The sequence below is a fragment of the Podarcis melisellensis genome, assembly GCF_964234715.1.
Source record: "Podarcis melisellensis genome assembly, chromosome: 4".
NCBI lineage: Eukaryota > Metazoa > Chordata > Lepidosauria > Squamata > Lacertidae > Podarcis > Podarcis melisellensis.
The window spans coordinates 30,331,995-30,356,743 of NC_138531.1; the positions used below are offsets into that span (position 1 = coordinate 30,331,995).

General features: G+C 42.5%; 1 protein-coding gene across 1 annotated transcript; it reads right to left on the reverse strand.

The window, feature by feature from the left end:
• Positions 1–24,495, reverse strand: SLC9A4 (solute carrier family 9 member A4). The gene is made up of 12 exons (XM_081907384.1): positions 24,031–24,495; positions 22,381–22,844; positions 20,109–20,368; positions 17,620–17,837; positions 15,882–16,084; positions 15,500–15,586; positions 13,848–13,918; positions 12,411–12,572; positions 8,378–8,474; positions 6,282–6,413; positions 3,650–3,728; positions 1–488 (listed from the first exon to the last, which is right to left on the reverse strand). The coding sequence occupies exons 1-12, from the start codon at positions 24,275–24,277 to the stop codon at positions 112–114; spliced, it is 2,397 nt and encodes a 798-aa protein (XP_081763510.1). The 5' UTR covers positions 24,278–24,495; the 3' UTR covers positions 1–111.
• Positions 24,496–24,749: the final 254 nt, after the last annotated feature.

Consider the following 24,749-nt stretch of genomic DNA (forward strand, 5'->3'; position numbering starts at 1 on the left):
ATCCGTTAAGCTGGAATCAGGATGAGTTCAGAGGGTGTGTTTTTTAAATCAAACTCCGATACAAATCACGCCTTTGCTCAAACAGCAGTTATGCTCCATGAAGAAGAAGAATCACTCTTTTCTTCTAGTAAAGTGGCTTTTTCGCCCACAAAAATCACCTTTGGGTTCTGCTGTCCATTTGTTAGAAGACGCTGATGGTATCAATGCCCTGTTCCCTTCGTCCTCTGACTCAAGTTCCTGAATAATATCGGTTTCAAGCACTGCAGTAAGCTGAGGTTTCGACCCTAACAGTGGCCTTTGTATTCTGGCTCTTTCAACCCATTCATTTGTTCTTCTTCTCTGACCTTTAAAACCTGCTGGCTCGACTCTTGAATGCAGCTGCTTCATCTGAAGTGATTCCCGCTGTTGCCAATTTCTTCGCTGCGACCCTGGCCGAGGTTCTGAATTGAGCCTGATGAACACAGACTCAGAGTCGCTGCTACACTCCCCTGGATTCAGAAACAAGTGAATAATATCAGTGGGGTTCAGCCCCTACATTTCCGCCTCCTTCTGCACCTCCTTCTCCTTCCAGACACAAAGAGATTGTGTAATATTACAGCGTAATATGGAAACTTGTTCTCTCTGAGGGCATTTGCTCAACCTGCTGTGCTTGCACCGCAATCCTTGCACCGCAATCCTATACATGCTTAACTGGGACTCAGCTAGATTGGCAAAGAAAAAGCGATTTGTATACGTTGTATATGCGATATAACATTCTGCCATCAGAAGGCGCTGTGGAGTCCTGTTTTTCTCTACCTGTTTTCCCTGTTTGTATTTACAATGCATTTAACTGAAACGCTTCTTTGATGTGTCTAGATCCAGCCCTAGAAGCAGTGCTGTTTTGTGGTGATTCTCACCAGTACATAATCTCTTGTTCTTTTTTGCTGCTCCTGGAAGCAATTTTGTGCTGACACCCACAGCACTTCTATCATGATACAAGAACAGTGGTGCCTCGGGTTACATACGCTTCAGGTTACATACGCTGCAGGTTACAGACTCCACTAACCCAGAGATAGTACCTCGGGTTAAGAACTTTGCTTCAGGATGAGAACAGAAATTGTGCTCCGGCGGCGCAGCAGCAGCGGGAGGCCCCATTAGGTAAAGTAGTGCTTCAGGTTAAGAACAATTTCAGGTTAAATACGGACCTCTGGAACAAATTAAGTACTTAACCCGAGGTACCACTGTACCTGCACCTCAATTTTTTTACTCCCCCTCAAAAGAGCATCGCCCAGGAGTACATTTCATTGAACCTAATGGGACTTAAGCCAACATTGCAAAGGACTGAATTGTTAGAGATGTACATCTTCTGCGAATCTGGGTTGGTCAAGGTCACTGTTTGGAGAATTAAGGCCATTTCATTGATTATGCAAAGGCAAGGCCTGGGTTTTAGACCTGCAAGGATTTAGCCCTCATGACTAGGGAAAAGCATATTCACTGTACAAAAATCAGAACTGTTTCTACACTACTTGATCTCTTCTTCACTTGATTTTTCTAATGCCATTCCCATTCCTATGAGCAGTGCTTTTTTCCTAAAAATATGTTTAGGGGTATTCTTATTTTGACTCAACAAAATCACCATTTTATAGTTCAAATCGGGGAAAATAAATACAGTAAATGGACAAAAGTACAAAGATTCACAAAATGTTCAGGGTATGTGTACCCTTGCATTCCCCCAGAAAAAGCACTGCCTATGAGCATATACTTTATGAGAAATGTTAGCCCAACTTATCTGCCATGCTCCCCTTCCTGCCCTTGCCTTCACTTATATTTCTCTCCTCCAAATTATCTCACCGACACCCACCTCAGCATTTTTCTTTTAGTTCACCAGATCTTCAACCCCCTTTCCTGTGGCTACACAGCTCAGATGGCTCCACTGCCACCTATATTATTTTATATTGCAATTTCTGCTCACTATTTTTGGCACAGCTAAATGATGCAAGACCAGAAAATCCAAGTTAGGCAAGTCTCTAATTATCCTGTATTGAAAAACAGGATAGGTTTCGGGGCACCAGGGTTTAAAAGCCCCAAGACCAAAGAATTTTAGCTTCAGGGGCCTTTGATAAGCCTTAGGTTGCAGAGGGCAAGTCTTTCATCAGCATCATATGATCATAATACAGTCCCATAAAGAAGCACAGACCCTTTGGCACACATTGGGTGCTCTAGGGCTTAAAAGCATTTGTGGCTACTTATACTTATACCTCTCTTTTTCTAAATCATGCTTTGAACTCTTATAAAAAAATGAGTTCATTGGGGGAGCATATTAGATACAATCTTATAGATGGTGTCACAACCTACTCTAAAGTCGGTGACACCACCAGCACTGCAACCATGCATACCGTATGTTACTAAAAAAAAAAGTTAGTTCCTTAAGATGTGTATGTGTGGGTTCTTGTCTGAAAAGGCTGAAGACTGTTTCAGACATAGCACAAGACCCAGGATGTGCATATAGCTTAAATAGTTTCTTAGATCCTACAGGAGCGTCTCTACCCCCATCGTTCAGCCTGGACACTGAGGTCCAGCTCCGAGGGCCTTCTGGCAGTTCCTTCACTGTGAGAAGTGAAGTTACAGGGAAGCAGGCAGAGGGCCTTCTCGGTAGTGGCACCTGCCCTGTGGAATGCCCTCCCATCAGATGTAAAGGAAATAAACAACAGTGTGACTTTTAGAAGACATCGGAAGGCAGTCCTGTTTAGGGAAGTTTTTAATGACTGATTTTTAATATTTTGTTGGAAGCCACCCAGAATGACTGGGGGAACCCAGTCAGATGGGTGGGGTATAAATAATTTCATTGTTGTTGTTGTTGTTGTTGTTGTTACAAAATATTAATTGCAATACCCCACATACTTTCAACCACTAGCACACTTTTCTTTTGAGATGCATCGTTATTCTCGGGAATGAAAAGTCTTGTTTTTGCACAAGGCACATTAATGGATGATGATCCCAGGCCATAGCTATGAATTAGGGATCTGTAGCTGTGCACTACAAAATAAGCACTGAGCCACCACAAATAAAACATTCACACCACTGGGAGAATGTCCCCTAAGACATGCCTTAGCCTAGAGCCTGGCACGTCGCTGTTTTGTTTTTGTTTGTTTGTTTGGCACTAGACACTGTCAAACGCACTGCCCCATGACAGTAATGGCCACAGTTGCCATAAATGAATAAGGAGTCTGCAGCTGCGCACCCCAAAACAAGCACTGGACCACCCCAAATGACATCTACAACACCAGGGGAACACCTGCTACAAAATTGAGCCCAGCCCAGCCCAACTGCTTCCTTTTTGCACAAGGCGCTGTTGGGTTCTGCATTTTTCTCACCTTTGCAAACAACGGCATTGCTATCTCCAATCTTGTTTGGTCAAAGGACTAAGTCAAAAAATAATCAGTCCTGTTTACTATTCTTTGTGATATCTTTACAGTAATGTCATTGCAAAGGATGAGTGTGTCTCTCCAAGGGAAAACAAATATTCTGGTGAACACCATTTCAGCCATCCTTTGTCCCAACTTCCACTTAGCGGGAATGTGTGTTTTATAGCTATTTACAAATTCATAAATAGTGTGAATTAGCAGCAATTCGGCATTTTTCCTGTGTTATTTTGATCAAAGAAAATTACCTGTTAGATCATCATCTCTTCTGGTTGCTTGGGCATTACCAAAGGGTAAAGATAAGTAACGCATACTTCTGCTGGCAGCCTATGGACAAATAAGTGTGAGACAAGGTGATTCAAATGTGCAGTGTGTCGTGCGTTATACCTTCAACAGATTTGAATTCTGGTGACTCTGGGAAAAAAGTATATCAGTGAGAATTGATGGTTACATTTGAAATGAGTGATTAATGTATTGTTCTATTGTAAATAAAAAAAAATCTTCAAAAAGTAGCTTAAGCAAACCTGAAACATCTAGAGCATCAGTTCAAAGCACACTTTACAAGGCAGCAGATAACAGAGGGAACTCATGCTAAACCTTGCAAGGTAGTTCTTTATGCTATCAATTTATTTATGTCGTTTTTATCTATAGAAGTATTTATATACTGCCCACGCACATAAAATATCAAGGTGGTGCAAAACATAGAATCACATATTTTAGAATAATGCTTCCTGTGGGAAGTAGCTTTTCAGAGGTTAGAATATAGCTGTGGTGTTGATGAAATCAGGGCAAATAATTAGTGGGACCTCCAAGAAGAGAAGACAGGAATGGGAAGTAACTTGTCTGTAGAAGATGAAAGGATTGAGAAGTGGAAATTCTATAAATTGCATCTTCATGAAGAGAGGCCGGGGTACAGAAGAAGCTTCCTAAAGAATGGCAAATGATTGTACCTTGTTGCAGTTCACAACCAGTGAACACTGAATAACCTAAACATTTCCAAAAAGGCCTCTACAATATCTTACCTTGGTCATGCCAACTTTACAGGCAAGAATGGGTTTTCCTCTAAATAAATTCCAATTGACTACACAGACACAGCATTTAGGTTTCAAAACTGGACTTTGTTTCAGAATCAGAGGCAGATTTCCCATAATATTTTCGATACTGCAAATTTGATGGACCCAATTTTGCCACTATTAAACTTGTGGGGGTGGGGAGGTTTTAACTTTTCTGTCACTCCAATTCACCTTATGCTGCTCAGTTAAATGAAGAAGAGCTGGGAGTGGTGAAATGGCTGGAGGGCAGAAAACCACTTTATCTGGAGGGCCCTCCCTCCTTTTTCTGCTGCTTAGCTGATCAGTGAGAAGCCATACTGTGGGCCATATGAGAATAGGCTGTGGGAAGAAGCCCAGGGACCACAGATTACACTCTTATGAACAAAAAAGGGGTGGGTGTGTTTCTTAGAAACTATGCATAGTGCCCTGAGAACATGCCTACTGTATTGCCTGGAGTATGTACAGATTGCAGTCAAGATATGAACATTGCCCTAGGCCCTTTGGGGAATTATACATAATGGCTGGAGGATGTACAAGATAAAGTGGAGATACGAACATTCCCAAGGCCTGTTTGGGATTATGCATAATAACTGGAGAACTCATAAAATTCAGTTGATACATGGACATTCCCCAAGGTCTGCTGGAGATTATGCATATTGACCAGGAAATGTGCATAATTCCCTCTTTGTGGAAAGCTTATGTGCATGTGGCCTGGTGAATGTGCACAATGAGAAGCTCCCAGTGGCACAATGGATCAGTGTGTCTTGCTGTTAATCAGAAGGTTGGTAATTTGAGCCCACCCAGGGATGGCCATGGCTTGTTTTAACAAACCAGCATCAGAATAAACCACAGTTTTCCTGGCTCAGACATAACAGGAAACTGTAGCTTTTATTTTAACGTGAGAGTGGATGTTTCAATCCCTTACAGCATGCGTTAGGAGGGAGGGAAGGAGGGGTCTACAAGCCTACGGCTCGCTCAGACTGATGCTCATTTTGTTTGTTATGCTTGAAAAATCTGGCCAGCACGCCTGTGGGCAAAATAAGCATGTATATATGTCACATGTAATTTATACCACAGGTCTAGTCTACTAACCCCACTGTAAAACTGGGCTGAGTAAAGTACTCACATGCCAAAATATTTGGAACCTGTAATTAAAGCAGATACTTGCACCACAGGGCCTAGGGCTTGCCGATCAGAGGGTTGGTGGTTCGAATCCCCGTGACGGGTGAGCTCCCGTTGCTCGGTCCCTGTTCCTGCCAACCTACCAGTTCGAAAGCATGTCAAAGTGCAAGTAGATAAATAGGTACCACTCTGGCGGGAAGGTAAACAGCGTTTCCGTGCACTGTACGCTGGCTCCCTCGGCCAGTAACGCGAGATGAATGCCGCAACCCCAGAGTCGTCCGCAGCTGGACCTAACAGTCAGGGGTCCCTTTACCATTTTACTTGCAAATAAAGGAAGCAAATTGGACCATCCTAAATCAGATACAGCAGATAGTTTTTTGGCAATAACCAATGCCTCCAGCTTGGGGAAACAAATGTGAAGGAGGACTATCTACTGAGACCTGCTCACATCTCTATTTAAACAACAAAACTTAGCAACTACCATTTTTACTGCTTTACTTTCCTGAGCAGCTGTGTTTCTAGCTTTCACCCTCTTTTCTTATGGCTGTCTAACCCGCATGAAGACTGTGGCACATGGCCATTGCTGTTTGTTGTGTACACGCCTTTGTAAAACAATAGGTGCTCTTAGGGAGGAAGAGAGTGCCTGGACTGCAGCTATTTGCAAACCTCAATTCCACACCAATACCACCTCTTGTGTAAGACGTACCTGCCCTCCCCAAGGAAGGCTGTATCCTTTCCTCACGGTTTGCTTCAGGCTCTGCTGGCGACGAATGAGGATTTCTTTGGCTTGCTCCTCATTTGCGTCTGCGGCAAGGCTGTACCTGTTGTATGACAGCGTCTGAAAACAAGGAAATCACAACTTGATATTCTTTCTGTGTGATTTTCTAGAGAGAGCAGGTGACTTTTGGGTTTTGACCCGAGTCAACGCACTTCGTCCTGCCTTCATTTCCACCAACACGGATCAAACAATGTACAATTTTTGAAGGAGCGTCTCCACCCCCATCGTTCTACCCGGACGCTGAGGTCCAGTGCCGAAGGCCTTCTGGCGGTTCCCAAATTGCGAGAAGCAAAGCTACAAGGAACCAGGCAGAGGGCCTTCTCGGTAGTGGCACCCGCCCTGTGGAACACCCTCCCATCAGATGTCAAAGAGATAAACAACTACCTGACATTCAGAAGACATCTGACAGCCCTGTTCAGGGAAGTTTTTAATGTGTCACATTTTAGTGTATTTTTGGTCTTTGTTGGAAGCTGCCCAGAGAGGCTGGGGAAACCCAGCCAGATGGGTGGGGTACAAATAAATTATTATTATTATTATTTATTTATTATTATTATTATTATTATTATTATTATTATTATTATTATTATTATTATTACATAGTCTGTATGCCATGGGTAGGAACAATGTTTTCGCCTGAAGACCATTTTGCTTGTGGATAAATGTTTGGAGCCTACATGGCCATGGTGGGTGAACAACAAGTGAACAGAATGACAAATGTGACTCTGACTTTTTTTTACAGTGCATTCCAGCTATGCAGAAGTGAGAGCTACACGCAATCTCTCCATACTCAAGGACACAAACCAGTCAAAAGTACTTGAGGGGGGAACAGAGGAGGGCCAGTGAAGGGTTGTGGTCTGGGGGGAAGGCCATCATTGGGGAAGAGTCTTGCGGGTTGGGCAGAAAGGCCACAGTTTGGTTCTATCCAACTCTATGTTTCTATGATTTGGTCCCTAGGCCTGAGATTTTCCACCCCTGCCTAAAGGGGCTATGGTTATGTAACAACAGTATTAAGCAACTCTAGATTTAATAAAGCAACAATGGAGTCTTGTGGTGCTGTATTTACGGTGGCATATACATTAGTGAATTACTGCCCACTAATCCATGAAAGCTTGTGACATTAAAATACAAAACTGTTTGTCTTCAAGGTGTTGCAAGATTCCTTGCTGTTTTGCCGCAACAGACTACTGCAACTATCCCTCTGGAAATTGTTTTGCAAAGATAGTCTTTAGTCCATGGAAGCTTTTGCTATAATAAATTTGCTAGTCTACAGAGTGCCACAGGAGCCTTTGCTGGCTTTTGCTGCAACAGATTAAGACGATTACCCCCTTGTTTAGAAACAACCAGAGAGACACTTTTACTATTTGCATTGTTAAAGCAAGAGATGTCTGCCCCCTGGTGCCAGTCTCGGGAGTCTCCTGCTATCTGGCAGCGTAGATGGCAATCAAAAGCGAATATTCGCAAAGGAAAGGACGGGGGTTTCTTTTCTTTTGTGTTTTGGGGAAACAGCCCAGTGAGTGCAGATATCGAATTTGTGGGAAACACCATCGCCTTAGCAAAACAGAAACACACAAAACAAGTACATAGGAACATAAGATGGGTGCAGGATCAGGCCAAAAGCCCAAATAGCATTCTTGTTCTCGTAGCGGCCAACCAGATGCCTATGGAAAGCCAAAAATTAAAACCTGAGTGCAACCGTTTCCCCTCCACTTGTGATTTCCAGCAACGTGGCTATCATAGATACTAAGCCACTGTATCTAACCTTCTGTGAATTTGTCTAATCCCCTTTTAAAGCCATCCACATTGGAGACCATCACTGCATCCTGAAGTAGAGGATTCCACTGTTTAACTACGTATTAACTGCGGGTTTGAATCTATATTTTCCATAATGTTGTCCCGTGGCTCAGCTGCAACCAGTAACGCTAACATTTCTGCTCTCGCTGACCGTTGCTAAGGCTTCAGAGACTGTGCAAACATGATCTTTTGTTCTATAGATATGAAGCACGCTACCAGAAAGGGAAACGGACCCTTTGCCTCACTTGATACAGATTGTGAGCCAGTATATTCTGTATGGAATCCACCTCTGCAGGCGAAAGTCTCTGCATCCTTCGATTTCTAAACCTCCTGCAGAGAAGGAAAGCAAACATTAGAATGACTAAGTCAAAGGGCCAACAGTTACTCCGGCATAGTGGTTGTATGTACACACTAATATTGGCGTGTATTAGTTACGCTCGGGCTGTTTTGCCAAGAAGGGATAGCACAGGATCACTCATAAATCAAAGAAGCAAGCCATCTCTTTGTTGTGTGAATGTGCGCATGAATGAGTAAGCGTACATTCACGTTATTTTATTGCCTTTGGCGTTTCAATCCACAAGTCCAAAAGGAAAGCAAGTTAAAACAATTGTAAAAAAAAAAAAAGTTAAGAAATCCACATAAAATCTCTAGTCTTTGACCTACATAGAAAGCGTCGCTTTGTGGAAAACTGACGGAAGTTGAGTAATGAAGGACTAAAGTTAGTTGAACTTATTCAATTAAAAAAAAATCTTCAAAACTATAAAACATAATACAGTGGTACCTTGGGTTACAAACACTTCAGGTTACAAACTCTGCTAACCCGGAAGTAGTACCTCGGCTTGTGAACTTTGCCCCAGGATGAGAACGGAAATCACGCGGCATCAGCAGGAGGCCCCATTACGAAAGCGCACCTCAAGTTAAGAATGGTTCTGGGTTAAGAATGGATCTCCAGAACGAATTAAGTTCATAACCTGAAGTACCACTTACTAGAATTCCAACTACCCCATAGCTGTGTGGCCCTGCCTGTTAGCAGCTGATCCAAATAAAAGCACCTTCCAGTTCTTTTAGGAATTCAGATACAGATCCTAGGGTGTCTCCAGGAAAAGGGTGCTTCTCCCATTCTGGGAGCTACCAAGGATCTTATCACAAGGACATTTACAGATTGTCTGTAAGCCACTGGGCGGTAGCTGAGGAGTAAAACATAAACTTTGCAAGCAGAAAGTCCCCGGTTTAATCCCTGACACCACTAGCTAAGTACAGAATCAAAGAACTGTAGAACTGGAAGGGATCCAAGGGTCATCTAGTCCAACCCCCTGCAAAGCAGGAATCTCAGCTAAAGAATCCATGACAGGTGGCCATCCCCGGCCTGAAACGCTGGTGATCTGCTGCCGGTCCAGGTAGGTCATGTTTAGCTTGATGGACCAGCAGGTCTGACTCAGTATTAAGCAACCTCCTGTATATTCCTATCTTTAAAATCATGATGGGGTCAGTCTCTACAGATCTCTTCTCATGTCGCTTCAACTGTCTGGAAGCTGCAGTAACCGTCTGCATACTGGAGATCACATGTCATTGCAGCAACCATCTCTGCATGGCAACCCCATTTTTCTGTTTGTTTTTTTCTGGCTCATGCCATTGCTACATGCACACATTCCAACCAGCATTCCAAGGCTGGGGGCAAGGAAGGAAAGGAGGTTGCTGCTGCTGCTGCTGCTGCTGCTCTTGGAAATTGCTTCACCCTGAACCTAGTACAGTGGTACCTTGGTTCTCAAACGCCTTGGTACTCAAACAACTTTGAACCCAAACACAGCAAACCCAGAAGTAAGTGTTCTGGTTTGCGAACCTTTTTCGGAAGCCAAATGTGCTCCATTTTGAGTGCTACGCTTCCGATTTGAGTGCCACACTTCCATTTTGAGTGTCTATTTTGTGCTTCCATTTTTGCAGCTCTCTCTTTTTGTTTTGGTGACTGTGTGGAACCCAGTTCAGCAACTGATTGATTGATTGATTGATTGATTGATTGATTGAGTGACTGCAGTACAGTGGAACCTCAGGTTGCGGACGTAATCCATGATGGAGGCACATCCGCAACCTGCAGCATTCATAACCCGCAGCATTCGTAACCTGCAGCGCCGCGTCTGCACATGCGCGTGACGCAATTTGGTGCTTCTGCGCATGCACGAGCAGCGAAACCAGGAAGTAACCCTTTCTGGTACTTCGAAGTTTCCCACTGTCCGCAACCTGAAAACGCATAACCCAAAGCGTTTGTAACCCGAGGTACCACGGTACATTATTTATTGCTTTCATTTTATGGATCAATGGTCTCGTTAGATAGTAAAATTCATGTTAAATTGCTGTTTTAGGGGTTGTTTTTAAAAGTCTGGAACGGATTAATCCATTTTGTATTACTTTCTATGGGAAAGCGTGCCTTGGTTTTGGAACGCTTTGGTTTTGGAACGGACTTCCAGAACAGATTAAGTTTGAGAACCAAGGTACCACTGTAACAGCTTATTCCTTAATGCTGGTTTAAGTTCCCTTGCCATTCTGACCCACCCTATCCCTATTTTCTCCAAAATGTGGTAGCAACGCCTTTGAGTCATGTGGCCAGTTTCTTATGTGAGAGCAGTTGGATGAAAGCAAATCACTGCAAGTCTCAAAACACATTGCGATATTGACTTTATGTTAATATCTTTTGTCTCTTTCCTTTATAGCCCACCTTTCTCCCCTGTTGGCTTAGCTTGAGCCTTGTGCACTTTCAAGTCATATGATACTCGCACAGATGTGCCAAGATCACCAGTCAACAAATCTTGGAAAACTCCCCAAACGTAACTGGAGCTGAATCACGACAGCTATCACTTGCAGAAACAGGTACCCAGTTCTTACAGATGCACCACCATGCAAAAACAGCTCTACTCTAGGGGACAGTTCACACATCATGACATCTCTGTACAGCAAGAGCAGTTCTAACTGTCCTTGAGCTCAAATTCCTTCATAATGTACACTGTAAAATCAGAGATCACAGATACATCCAGTGTTTTTGTGATGTGATCCCTGGTGCGCAGCACAATAGCCTCTTCTTTTCTCTTTCGTGCTGGCACCCACAGCACTTTGATCAAGATACGAGTTTCTACGCCTCATTTTTACAACAACCACAAAGCGCTGGATACACCCAATAGCAATTATTGTCACTGGCACTTTTTCTAACTGCCACGATCTTGGGAAATGCTGTAGAATACGGTCAGGATTGTCTAGTTAATTATATCGCTGCAAATCTGTTCCAGGCTTAGTCCAGAGTTAGGACTACTTGTGCGTAGAAGAAATAATTGTGTGCAAATGGTTAGCTAATCTAGTTCTCTAGATGTTTCAATTAAAATAACCTTAGTTTCAGGTGAACAATGAGCAACTCCACAAACATTATGAAAGCAATTGGTCACACATCTAGAACTCAAATATAAAAATGGAAAACTCTTTTCATGAAGTTAGCTATTAACCAAGCAACTTGATAATGGTAAGCATATCTGCTTCAGGGAGAAGCAGGAAACTTTCTGTTTAATAAACCCACTTCCTTTTACATTTGCGCTTCAACTTATGATACAAATCTGTTTCTAGGTAAAGCAAAGGAGACCTGTTAACCACTCAATAAAATGTTTATTTTATTGAGAGCCTTTGCTTGTTTATTACATTTTGTAGTTAAACAGTAAGGTTAGTGCAGGTATTATAGTTGCACGGAGAAAAATGGCTTCAGAGGTAACATCCTTGGTTTCTTTAAAAGCAGACTGTAACTTTCTCCTAATGTTCTACTCTTAACTGTGATTGTATTCCAGCATCTTTTAAGTCAGGCTTCACCATCCTGGTTCCTTCCAGGTGTTTTGGACTACAACTCCCATCAGCTCCAGTTGACATGGGGCTCATGGGAATTGTAGTCCAAAACATCAGGTTTCATTATTTGTATTTATTCCTTAACACAGGATAGTAATATAAACAGGAAGCCACCATACATCAAGGGGTGACTGGACAAAATCAAATCTGGCTCCTACATAATCTCAGTTGCCTTTTATATGTATCACAGAATCACAAAGTAATGAGTTGGGATCCAAAGAAAATAAGTTGCCATCAGGTCTCATTGAAATCAGCAGTGCTTAAGTTAGTCGTCTAAGACCTTTCACATTAATTTTAGTGGGGCTTTAGTGCAACTACGGTACCTTACTCTCAATCCTTATTTTCAAGTACGTGTCCATATCCCACTTATCTGAGCTGAAAGAAGATACTCACAAAGAAGATGATTTGGAAGAAGGTGGCTTCACCTCTCCACGCTCTACCATCTCAATGACTTGTTTTATTTCCAGTTTCTTGTACAGGGAGACAATGCTGGATTTAGGTTGGTGCTTGTGTAACAAAATCTTCTTGAGGACTCTGTTGTCAAATTTCTTAAATCTGGTGAGATCAACAGCAACAACAACAACAGCAAAACATTATTTCGATCATCACTCAAGAATTAAATAATGGACAAGCCTAAGGCATCTTCTTGAGCTTCTTGAGGACCAGACATCAAACAGCAAAGAGGTGTAGTTCAACAAAGACACTGTGCTGAACTGATAAGACAAGGACAAGTTACAGTAATGGGAGAGAGAAGGTGGAAGCATTCATGGCTGTAAAGGGAAAGGGAAATTCTGATTTGCTTTGTAGAAAGAGAGTGTTCTAATAAGGCATGAGAGGAATAGCTCTACTTAAAGTCATAATGTACCACAGCAAAGTTCTAAATGATCTGTTCATTTGAGTCTGTTGTGTCCATCAGCATTTCAAAAGGTACCAATAAAAGGTTTATGTAAATAATGGACAATTTGGAGAAAGAACAACCCAATAGTGGTAAATGCAGGCTGCTCCAATCAGCATTGCCTACGCTTTTCTTTTAGCAGGGAACAGAGAGACTGAGATTGCAATGCTATGCACACTTAATCTGTTAGCGCCACTGCTACCATTTGCTATCTTGGCAAATACACCACTAAACCATAAGCAAATGGTCAAGATGTGATGGACTGAAGGTGCTCTGGAAAAAGCCTATAAACGATGGATGGGATTTGCAAGGGACACACTCACATACATTGTGCGCCTGTGCCACACACACTTTTCTTAACATTTCCGAATTCACCATGCTACCACTGATGTATGTGGTATTTTTATCCCCAGTCCCCATTTCCTCTTTTAAACAAAAAAAAAGCTCAGATGAACACATGCAAGCCAGAAGCAGGGGACCCAGTTGTGCACTAGTTGTGTGAATAGGGCTAAACACAGCACCTCAGTACAGTGGTATCTCTGGTTCCAAATGAGGCCCATTCGCAACATGAAAAGAGCGCAACCCACAGCGGCGATTCGCTGCTTCTGCGCATGCACACGATGTCATTTTGTGCTTCTGCGCATGCGCGAGCGGCGAAACCCAGAAGTAGCCCTTTCCGGTACTTCTGGGTTGCCGCGGGACATGACCTGAAAGAACGTAACATGAAGCCGACGTAACATGAGGTATTACTGTAATAAATTCAGTGAGAAGTAAGTAAAACACCTGGCTCTCAGACTTATAGTGCGAAGCCAAAGAGAACACAAAGAAGTGGAAGTCAACAACCGTAGAGTATTTTCAGTCTGGCCCATTTTACTATATTAGAGTAACACTTTCAGTTATTTTCTTTTACCTGACCATAGCAGACACAATCTTACTTGTCTCTCAGTTGATAATGACTCCATTGTCCGCATATATCTTCAATTCCCGCCTTTAAATGGTCCATCAGCTGCAGACACACAGGAAGTTGGAGAAAGGTGTGAACAACGTTTTAAAGCCATTGCTGCTGTAACAATGTTCACGTGCAAAGAAGATGACAACACAATTTTGAACAGCCATAATCTAGAATACAAAAAAAACTGAGCCAGACCATTGCCTCATCTAAGCTCCGTACGGTCCACACTGACTGGAAGTGGCTCTCCTGGGTTTCAGTCAGGGAACATCTCGGCCCTTCCTTGAGAGGTCAAGGATTTAACCTAGGGCATTGTACATTCAAAACAGGTGCTTACCACTGAGCTATGGCACAGAACTAACACAGCACCACTACCATTAAGAACTACCAGAAAGGTCTTCTGCCCAAAGGCAGGATTCTTCAAGCATCAAGTTATGCCATCCTGACAGAAGATGTCAGAAGACTGATTCTAATTGTCCCAGGTGGCGATAAAAATAATTCCACTTCCTAATCTAACAAATGTCATAGCTAGGTATATGTAATTACGTAGGAGTAGGGATGGGTGAATGTGTCAATTTCAGTTTCTCTCAGTTTCTCCGTTCCTAGTTCCTACCATACGTATTTTGTTTGAGAATTTGATTACTATACAGTGGTACCTCGGGTTAAGTACTTAATTTGTTTCAGAGGTCCGTTCTTAACCTGAAACTGTTCTTAACCTGAAGCACCACTTTAGCTAATGCGGCCTCCTGCTGCTGTCACGCCGCCAGAGCACGATTTCTGTTCTCATCCTGAAGCAAAGTTCTTAACCTGAAGCACTATTTCTGGGTTAGCGGAGTCTGTAACCTGAAGCGTATGTAACCTGAGGTACCACTGTACACATTTTTACAAAGCAATTTGCCCAGCTATAATGCATTTTTGCATTTTTTATTTTCACCACTATGTGCATTTTAGTGCATGTTGACCCCAAAATATTCATTCTTGTACACATTGCTTGGCTGGAGAACTGCATTCCAAAACTGGGAGAAGTGGAAATTTCAGAAGGTGGCTAAGTTTCGGTTCATAGCTGGTTTCAGAAACTGAAAATTAGGTAGATTTGCCTATTAATGTGAATTGAATAGAATTGAAGCCCCATCCCTAACATGGGGCTCAATGGAGCTTAATGCCATGCATAGGACTGCAGCTTTAACACAAACCACAGCCCTACTTAGAAATGATGGGACTGAACCCGTGACCTTCTGCATGCTTCACACCTGAGCTATGACTCTTCCCCAGTTTATTAAGGTCCAACACATTTTAAGGTGGAAGGCTTATAACAGTAGCAGAGCACATGCTTAGACAGCATGCAGGCTCCCAGGTTTGAATCCTGAGGTGATAGTCAACTAAGTTTCAATCAGAGTAGACCCATTGGAATCAAGCAATATGACTAAGTAAGGTCAATTAAATTCAGCGGATTTACTCTGAGTAATACCACCCCAGAATCTCCCATTTTGAAAGGATCAATTGGAAGGAGGCAATGTGAAATATCTCTGCCTAGGACTCTAGAAAGCTACTCCCAGACAGAATAGACCACGGACAAATAGTTCTCCGACATTCAATTAAAATTATAAATTTTAAGATAAATTTAAAACTTCATCTTACTCGTATGTGAATTTCCTCATTGACAGACTCTTTTTTATTGGTCTTCTTAACATCCAGGTACTTGACAAGTGGTCTAATGGTGATTCCCTTCATTTGGGACAAAGAAAGCGAGTTAACTTTTGATAGAATATTCATTTCCCCATGAAATTGTGAAGCATGCTTAATCTTCATTGAACTGAGACTGCCAAATTGGACAGCACCTCTCTTCCCATCTGGACTATCATGTGAAGGAAGAGTGAAAGCGTCCCTTCTCTCACCAAAGGCAGGGGGATGAGGAAGTGAAGGTCTCAACACAGTTTGAGTTGGCCTGATCTCCACACCTCCTTAGAGACAGCCCTGTCAGCACTAATACCATGATATGGCAGATAACTCATCTTCTTACCTGGATGAAGACAGTGAAATATGTAACCACAATAGTAGACGTTATAAACATCTTCTTTCTCGGAAAGAGAGATGCAGAGAGCAAGAATGCCAGGGAGAAACTGCTGGCCCCTCGCAAGCCACTGTAGATGATAATGAGTTGATCTTTAAGAGTGAATCTGTGAGTCCGGAACTTGTTGATGATGTAGAACAAGAAAAGCACACCTAAGGAACGAAGAAAAAAATCAAAACTAACGAAGAGAAGTATCGGAATGGAAACTTCCACTAAACCAGGATGCAAACTTGTGCTTTCATACAGGCCGCCCCCAAACCACAGTGTGTTCTATTGCATTGTAGCAGCTGAAATGTAGGAAGTCCATGTTCAAAACATCTCTATAATATTGTCAATAACAGCCTCCACCAATGTAGAGCTCTCCAGATGTTGATGGACTACAACTCCCACCAGCCCTTGCTAGCACAGCCCAGGGTCTTGAACGATGTGATTCAACATCATCTGGGAGCCACTGCAGTGGGGAAGACTGATACATAAACTTGCGCCCGATTAAATCCATACACATAGCATTCTCTGAGAATTGTAGTCCTGTGAGATAGCTAGGGATCTTGAAGAACACTGGACATCATGATTGGAGGTTGAGGATAAATCAGTATGGAATGCATACACAACCAGCATTTACATGTACAGTACAGGTATTTACATGTGTAGGCTGGCATGTAGCTCTCCTCCTATATTGACAGATTGGCCATTTCATTTATCAACAGTGGAAAATAAATATCTAAAAGAATTAACAAGAGATCGTCACTTCAACAACCCTGATATTGAGATGATATAAAATTGTATTAAGCATGGAGAAGAAAGAAATGGGGGGGGGAGTTATGAAAAAGTAGTTACCAAAAATGGAAAAATATGACAGTCTTCCTGCACATTTTTAGAACAATGGGGAGATGTTGACATACACTGCCCTCATCGGGAAATGAGGCCATATGGTCTTCTATCCTGACCTCTATGTGTTTGTTTGGAGATCAGAAGAGAGGAGGGGTGTCTTGTTGTACAATTGCAAATCCTTCTGCTTCAGGGTTCCCTAGATATCCATGCAACTGTACAGCCACAGGCTCTGTTCCAAATTTCCAAAAAAATGTGTGGAGGTGAGAAGCAGGGATGGCACATGCAATCTCACTCCTTCCATCCTTAACATGTTCAAATAAAAGATGAAAAGGCCTGTTATCATCAAGAGATGATCACCATTTTATCTTGTGAGGAAGAAACACAACCTTCTAAACCACCTACACTGCTAGAATTTGACATGTTTTAATGCTAATTAAGGTTGGATATAAAGGTAGGATATAAACAAGCAAATATAATCCTACCAAGCCTCCCTGGAAGTGCTTTTAAAAAATGTCAAAAGTGCTAAGATTTTTTATAATTTATCAGTAAGTGGCTTATATGCAAATGGTTGCCTGAATGACGATGAAAAGTAATTATACTTGTGGTATAATTTCCTTCAACAATATATCCAGGGTTGCTCTTCTATAGGTAATTCTTTCTCTCAGCAAAGTTCAGTTTTGTATGAAGTGACCTGACCCGTCGAACACAACACACCTGCGGAACAGTCTTTGCTAAACTGGTTATACCAGTCAGCTCTGCACTTCCTAGCCTTTCTCTGCACTGAACGATGCTTTCAGTGACGCAAGGCCTTTCATCCACCTGGTTTAGTTCGATTATTAAAGCATTTGTTTCTTACTTAGCGCCCGCCAAACCACACAGAAGACCAGCGTGAAGCAAACAAAAGCCCAGTTCCACTCGTGGTTCCGCCTGACCGTAGACACTCCCATGAACACAAAGATCAGGGTCTCGCTGACGCTGCTCAGCATTTTCATGAAGTATTTTATCGTCGTATAGGAATTCTGGGAAACGTTGGCATCCACGTATTTCTTCATGGTCACTGCGCAGGCCGTTATCCTGTTGGCTCACAAAGGGAAGGAAGCATGAGCCGTTGGAAACAGCAAAGGAAGGAAGGAAGGAAGGAAGGAAGGAAGGAAGGAAGGAAGGAAGGAAGGAAGGAAGGAAGGAAAGAAAGAAAGAAAGAAAGAAAGAAAGAAAGAAAGAAAGAAAGAAAGAAAGAAAGAAAGAAAGAAAGAAAGAAAGAAAGAAAGAAAGAAAGACATCTGTCCCACTGAAGGGATGATTAATCCCACAATCACCTCGAGACATCTTTTGTGGTCATTTGGCTCAGTATTGCTTATCCGTCATGGATGAGGAGCTCATTTCCTCCCAGATACAGGGGGACTTCGACTCTCATCAGCCCTGACCATTGGCCATGCTGGCTGAGGCTGGTGAGGGCAGGGATCCAGCAACATCTGGAGGGAACCCCCAGGCTCTACATTACCTGGAAGTGGCTTTTACAGCCCTGCTTCAGCTATTTACAGCTTATAGCACCTGAAAGGAAGGCTTGGCACATCAAGATGGACAGACCTGTCAGTTCCAGTTCTCAAACATTTTCCTATTTCCGACTTTAAAGTCACTTCTCGAAACTTCTGCAACAATTTCTCACAAGAATTTGTCAGCATTTTAGTATGACACCCTCTTCCATCACTTTCTTCATGAAGTCCCAAGAAATATTGTCAAATGCTTTCTCTGTATCTATAAACATCAGCACTACTTTCTTCTCATTTCTCACTTCTAGGTATTCTATAATATTTAATATATTTCTAATGTTATTTTTAATTTGTCTACCATTAAGGAATCCAGATTGATCATGATGGATAAAATCTTTTTTTAAAATTTCAATCTGTTTGCCAAAACAAATGATATAGGCCTATAATTCTTCACCAATGGTACATCTGCATCTTGTTTTGGTAGGCCTCTTTCCATGTTTCTTGGATTTCACCTGTTTTTAAAACTTCATGCATCATTTCCCTCAAAGGGTTCACAAGCTGGTCACTCAGTTTTTTATAGTATTTGGCTGTTATTCCATCTGGCCCTGGAGACTTCCCTGCCTTTGCTTTTTTTATTGCCTCTATAATTTCTTGGGACGATACTTCTATATATAAAATCCTCCTTTGTTCCTCTGTTATCTTTGGGAGATTGCTATGTTAAACATAGTGTTCTATTAGCATCTTCTTCTAGATATGGAATGATATACACTGAATTTTAAAAAATGCTGAAAATAACATTTTTTAAAGAACCAGAAGCCTTCCTGTTAGGTATTTTAGGTCAAGATCTGCCGAAAGAGAAGAGGACATTATTTATGTATGCTACTACGGCGGCGAGAATTTTGGTAGCACAAAACTGGAAGACTGGAGAAATTCCAACAAAAGAACAATGGCAAGAGAAATTGGTGAACTATGCAGAAATGGCAAAATTGCCAGATAGACTATGAGAAAAGGACAAGAGTGACTTTGAAAAAGAGTGGGAACCTTTTATATTCTATTTGCAGGGGGGAAAAAAGAAGAAGAACATTGACTTGATGGCAGGATTTAAATAAACATACACACTTTTTTATATATAGGACATTTAGAATAAAAAAGAAACGATATGGTGGATTGGCTGAAAAAGCAGTATATGATAAGGGGGTAACAAACCAGAAATGGGAGCTGGGGGAAGCCCAGGAGGAAAGGGGATGAAGATTTGTAACATGTATGTTATTGATATGAGATGTTTGTTAAAATACAAAAGGAAGTTAATAAAAATATATATTTTTTAAAAAACAATAAAATGCAAATCAGGCATTTTCACATTAAAATGTGAACAAAATTGAAGGGTTTTCTGCAACCCTAATGGCAGGTTGGTTAAAAACCTGAACTATTTGTTGCAGGTCCGTCTTTGAATGTACAATTCTATCCTCTCTTTAGTGTTCCACGGCATTTCAAAAAATTGTTTACAGTAACTTGGGTTCATGGAGTGCCAAATTAAATCTACATTGGCAGTAAAAATCAACCCATTTTGAAAATATGCCCCAGAAGTGTACTAGCCTTAACATCTACAGCACTTAGCAAACATATAAAGCAGTATGATGTGCTGAGCTCATTGCTCTTAAACACAAGCAAAAAATTATAGCAGAACTGCTGTTTATATTGCTTATTGCATACTTCCTTAAGCACCCCAGTTATTTGAGCACGGTTTCTTATCACTTGAGACAATTAGCCAAGGGTATAAAAGATGGGAGATGGGAATCGTTTTGGGCCAATGGTGGCTGGTGTGAAAATAAACAGTGCTTGCTGCCGTACTTACGCCAAGATTCCCGAGATGTACAGTGTTTCTGCAGCTAAGTATGACAGATAGCTGAACATGAAGACCAGGAGAGGTTCGATGGCAGAAATGTTCTGCGTGAAGCGAGTCATGAAGGCTGCCACAAACCCAAAGGCAACGCCGAAGAGCAGCCCGCCGAGACTCACGACAAAAAAGCGAGCAAATCCAGCCAGGATGTCCACAGGTTCAATCTCTTCATATTTATGCATGCGGGTAAAGTCAATGAGGATGTTGTATAAGACCTTAGTGGGGAAACAAAGCAAAACAAAACAGGTTCATATGGTTATTCAAAGATGAATATTACCATCGTCACCTGTACACACCACACATTCAAACCCACTTAAAGCAAACTTCTCATCACCCCCCCCCCAAGAATCCTGGAACTGTCGTTTACATCCACACAGAACCCCAATTCCCAGCACCTTAAACAAACTAAAGTTCCCAGGATTCTTGGGGCATGTGCACAGGCCTAGGCAGCCTCTGCCACAGTAACTTTGGAACAAACCACACAGGCACTGGCCATCACACAATGTGGCCAGGCAAACTCATACCCTTAAGGACTGCCTCTTTCCATATGAACCTACCCGGACCCTGAGATCATCTTCTGAGGCCCTCCTTCGTGTGCCCCCTCCTCGAGAGGTTCAGAGGGTGAGAGCACGAGAACGGGCCTTCTCTGCAGTGGCCCCCATCTATGGAATGCTCTCCCCAAGGAAGTTCGCCTGGCACCTTCATTATACAGTGGTACCTCAGGTTACATACACTTCAAGTTACATACACTTCAGGTTACAGACTCCGCTAACCCAGAAATAGTGCTTCAGGTTAAGAACTTTGCTTCAGGATGAGAACAGAAATCGTGTTGTGGTGGCGCAGCGGCAGCAGGAAGTCCCATTAGCTAAAGCGGTGCTTCAAGTTAAGATCAGACCTCCAGAACGAATTAAGTACTTAACCCGAGGTACCACTGTACACCTTTAGGCACCAGGCAAAAACATTCCTTTTTAACCAGGCCTTTGGTTGACCTAATGGACCTCCTATACCTTTTTAAAATGTGGCTCTTGGGGGGGGGGGTTATTGTTCTTATTTTGGTTTTATATGTTGTGATCTTTCCTGTGAAATGCCCTGAGACCTCCGGGTATAGGGCGGTATATAAAATCAATCAATAAATGAATGAATAAAATACCCTTCAAATGTCCTGATTTTCCAGGGACATTTCCAGAATTATGAAAGCTATCTCAGCTTCTGATTTGATCCCGGAATGTCCCTATTTCCCCTGCCAGTGCCACCACCACCAAGCTCAGGGCGGAGGGTGAGCCAACACTTGTCCTGAGAGGCTGCAGCTTGGGCCAGGAGGAAGCATCTTGCTGTCTCTCCATGACCACCACTGCCAGCCTCCTCCCTTGGGCAGCTTGTACCAACTGCTAGAGAGTGGGTGAAGAGCTCAGCCCCCGTGATTTGGCAACCTGTCAGGGAACTGCCATCGGCACAGAGGCGAGAGATAGAGGGGGAATTGTGTTACAGGGACCTCCGAAAATCTTGCCAAGCAGTTCCTCTTCCGGCGAGGAGGAAAGCCCCACCTCCAGTGGAGAAGAGGTGCAAGGACCAGAGGATGCTAGAAAGAGCCTTAACACTGAGGAAGCCAGAGAGGAGGGAGGCACGCCCTTGCCGTCGCCCATCATGCGCAGTAGTTTGAGGTGCAGGGAGGGGCAGAAAAGGCTGGGTGTGATGAAACTTTTATGTTGGGGGAGGTACAAGAACAGAACACTCCCGGATTCTGCTAGCAATTGAACCAAACATGAACTTATGACGCTCTTCACTGTAAATACAGTGGTACCTCGGGTTAAGTACTTAATTCGTTCCGGAGGTCCGGTCTTAACCTGAAGCTGTTCTTAACCTGAAGCACCACTTTAGCTAATGGGGCCTCCCACTGCTGCCACACCGCCGGAGCACGATTTCTGTTCTCATCCTGAAGCAAAGTTCTTAACCCAAGGTACTATTTCTGGGTTAGCGGAGTGTGTAACCTAAAGCATACGTTACATGAAGTGTATGTAAACTGTAGTTTGCACCAAAATAAAGCCTGTAAAAGACAGGTCGGAGTCCTGCCTGGTTACTCTCGAGCAACCACAACAGTATTTGACACACCCCTTCTTCCCTGACCGCCTTAGAGGAACGGCAGGATAAACTCATTAAAATAAAATTACGTAGCCCCCCGCCCCGCCCCCAAAATTTCCCATTTCTACAAGCGTTGCAATGTACTTACCACAGTGATCCCATCGTTCAGCAAAGACTCTCCAAAGATCATCATGTAAAGCTGCTCGTTCACAGACATCTCCTCAAACACAGCCAAGACAGCCGTAGGATCCACAGCCGAGATTATGCTGCCAAACAGCAGGCTGTCAAGTAGGTTGACATCCTCGAGGCCGAAGGCTGCGATCCGGCAGATCCCATAAAGCGAGACCCCAATGCCAAAGGCGTTGATGAGAGACCCCATGGAAGACCACCAGAGAATGGACCCAAAGTTTTCGAAAAAGGGACGAGTCGGCATAAAATAGCCTCCCTCCAGGATAATGGGCGGGAGCAGATACAGGAAATAAATGCTTGTGGTCATGACTGGGGGGGATTTATGATCAGTGGCAAAAATAATCCCACCAACCAAGACACCCATGGCAATGTGCAGGCAGCTTTCTGGCATAAAGTGCGGCAGTTTATGGTAGAGATGGAATCCTTGAATAAGAATAAAACAACAACAACAGGGAAATAATCACAGCAGTGTTGTTGTTTTTTTAAAAAAATCATTTTTTAATAAAAAAAATTAATTTTCCAAATACCAAAAAATACAGAAAATAGAAGAGTAAAAAAATTAAGATACAGACATATATTTTAAAAATTCACAGATCAAACCAAACATCTCCCCCTTTCCCACCCACCACCTTGACTTACACTTATAACAAATTTTAAATTAAAATATGACTTCCTTCCATCGATGCTTAAATAATAAAAAAAATATTTACAAAACAAAGCACAACAATAAAGATAAGAGTGTGAAAAAGAAATCCTACAGTGCTAGCTGTCCCTCATCTCATATATTGGCTAAGTGCAAAGCCTTCACCATTTCTGAGCAACCAAAATGTGGTTACAATGCCCAGAATTGTTTCAACAGAGTCAGGTCAAATTTAAGCACTTGCTGAACTCGCTCACTGGTATCTGTGGAATTTAGAAGTGCTTTTTTTATTTGTTCAAAATATTTCTAAAGGCCTGCTTCATTGAAACTGATCCCAGGCTGGGGTATAAGCACAACAGAATCATCCACTTAAAACAACAAATGTATTAGTTCCTACCACCATCACACATCACCAGGAATAAACACACTGTGGATGTCAGTGACCAAAACCATCTCACTAAGGATGCTACCGAATCTCTGTTTATGGTAGCAACAGTGCTCCTCATGCACGAAGCCTTTTCCACAGCATCTACACAAGGTTGTTCGCATCAGAATGCAAGCCACTTAACTCATCCTTTCTGAAGAGAAATCCAATGAGTTTAAATCTAAAAACCTGTTGCCAACAACTCATTTGTTCCATCTAAATGTTGCATTTGCAATGATAAGCTCCTGTCTGGAAGCACCTCAGTTGTTGGCTTGATGACGAATTTCATGTGTGATTTTGATGGTAATTTTATTGGTGGATTGCTTTTCTATTTGTAGAAAATATAGTAAAGGAGCTCCCCAGAGGCTTATATTGTGAGTTGGATGCTCTGCATTAACACACCTTTTTTTTTTTTTTTGCAGTGCCCACATGACAAGTTTAAAAACAAAAGCAAAACCTGTTGCCAGAGACTCATTTGCTATAAACAAATCACCACTTACAAAATTAATCTCCCATCTGGAATTCCCAATGGAATTTTCACTCACCTATTTTTGCAAGGGAAGCCAAGAGTATCCAAAGGGTGACCTCATAGGGTATTTGGACGTATTCATAATCCACAGTGAAAACATGCAACCTCTCATCTCGCCCCGATTCTGTAGTGTCAAATGGGTCAGCCTCCTGCAACGAGCTCGAATTCCTGTGAGGCAATTTCAAATACAACGTGGCAACAGAACTCTCTGGGACTGAGAAAAATACCAGCCAGCTCAGGCATACAAATCTCTGAATCCCCATGGCAAGGAGCAAAACTCTGTCTCCTGTTTGGAAAACTGTGTGGCAACTATATTGCACATTTATTAAATGCCCATTTTAGTCCTGGGTGCTTCAGTCGGCTCCAGCAATATGCCTATGTCGTGTCCGGATGCTTCAGTAGTCCAGAATTAACAATCTTCTTCAGAGGTTGACTGGAAAGTAAGGTTCACCTGTAAAGCCCAGGACTTTTCAAATTTCTGCAACCCTCACTCCATTTGCGAGGAAAGTAACACAGCTTTTTGTCAGCTGAGAAGGTAATGAGCTGGTGTGATGGACTCACTCAGACCCTGGGAACCAGAAGACACGAGACTGCTCCACAGGTTGTCCTCCTCCTCCTCCTCTACTTACCTGAGCTGAAACATTTATGACCTTGTAGAAAACGAGTTCTCATATGTAACTGTGTCAACTACTATGCTAGAGACATCTAGTGGTTACTAGCCAGAACTGAAGCCAG

Bases quoted from the DNA above. Each gene is read 5' to 3' on its own strand.
- SLC9A4 (XM_081907384.1), bottom strand. From the start codon at position 24,277: ATGGGGATTCAGAGATTTGTATGCCTGAGCTGGCTGGTATTTTTCTCA. The intron at 15,587-15,881 runs GTAAGAAGATGA...TCCCAAATGAAG, and splicing joins ATTTCACTGTCTTCATCCAG to GGAATCACCATTAGACCACT. The intron at 8,475-12,410 runs GTGAGTATCTTC...CCTTCTCTGCAG, and splicing joins TCTTCCAAATCATCTTCTTT to GAGGTTTAGAAATCGAAGGA.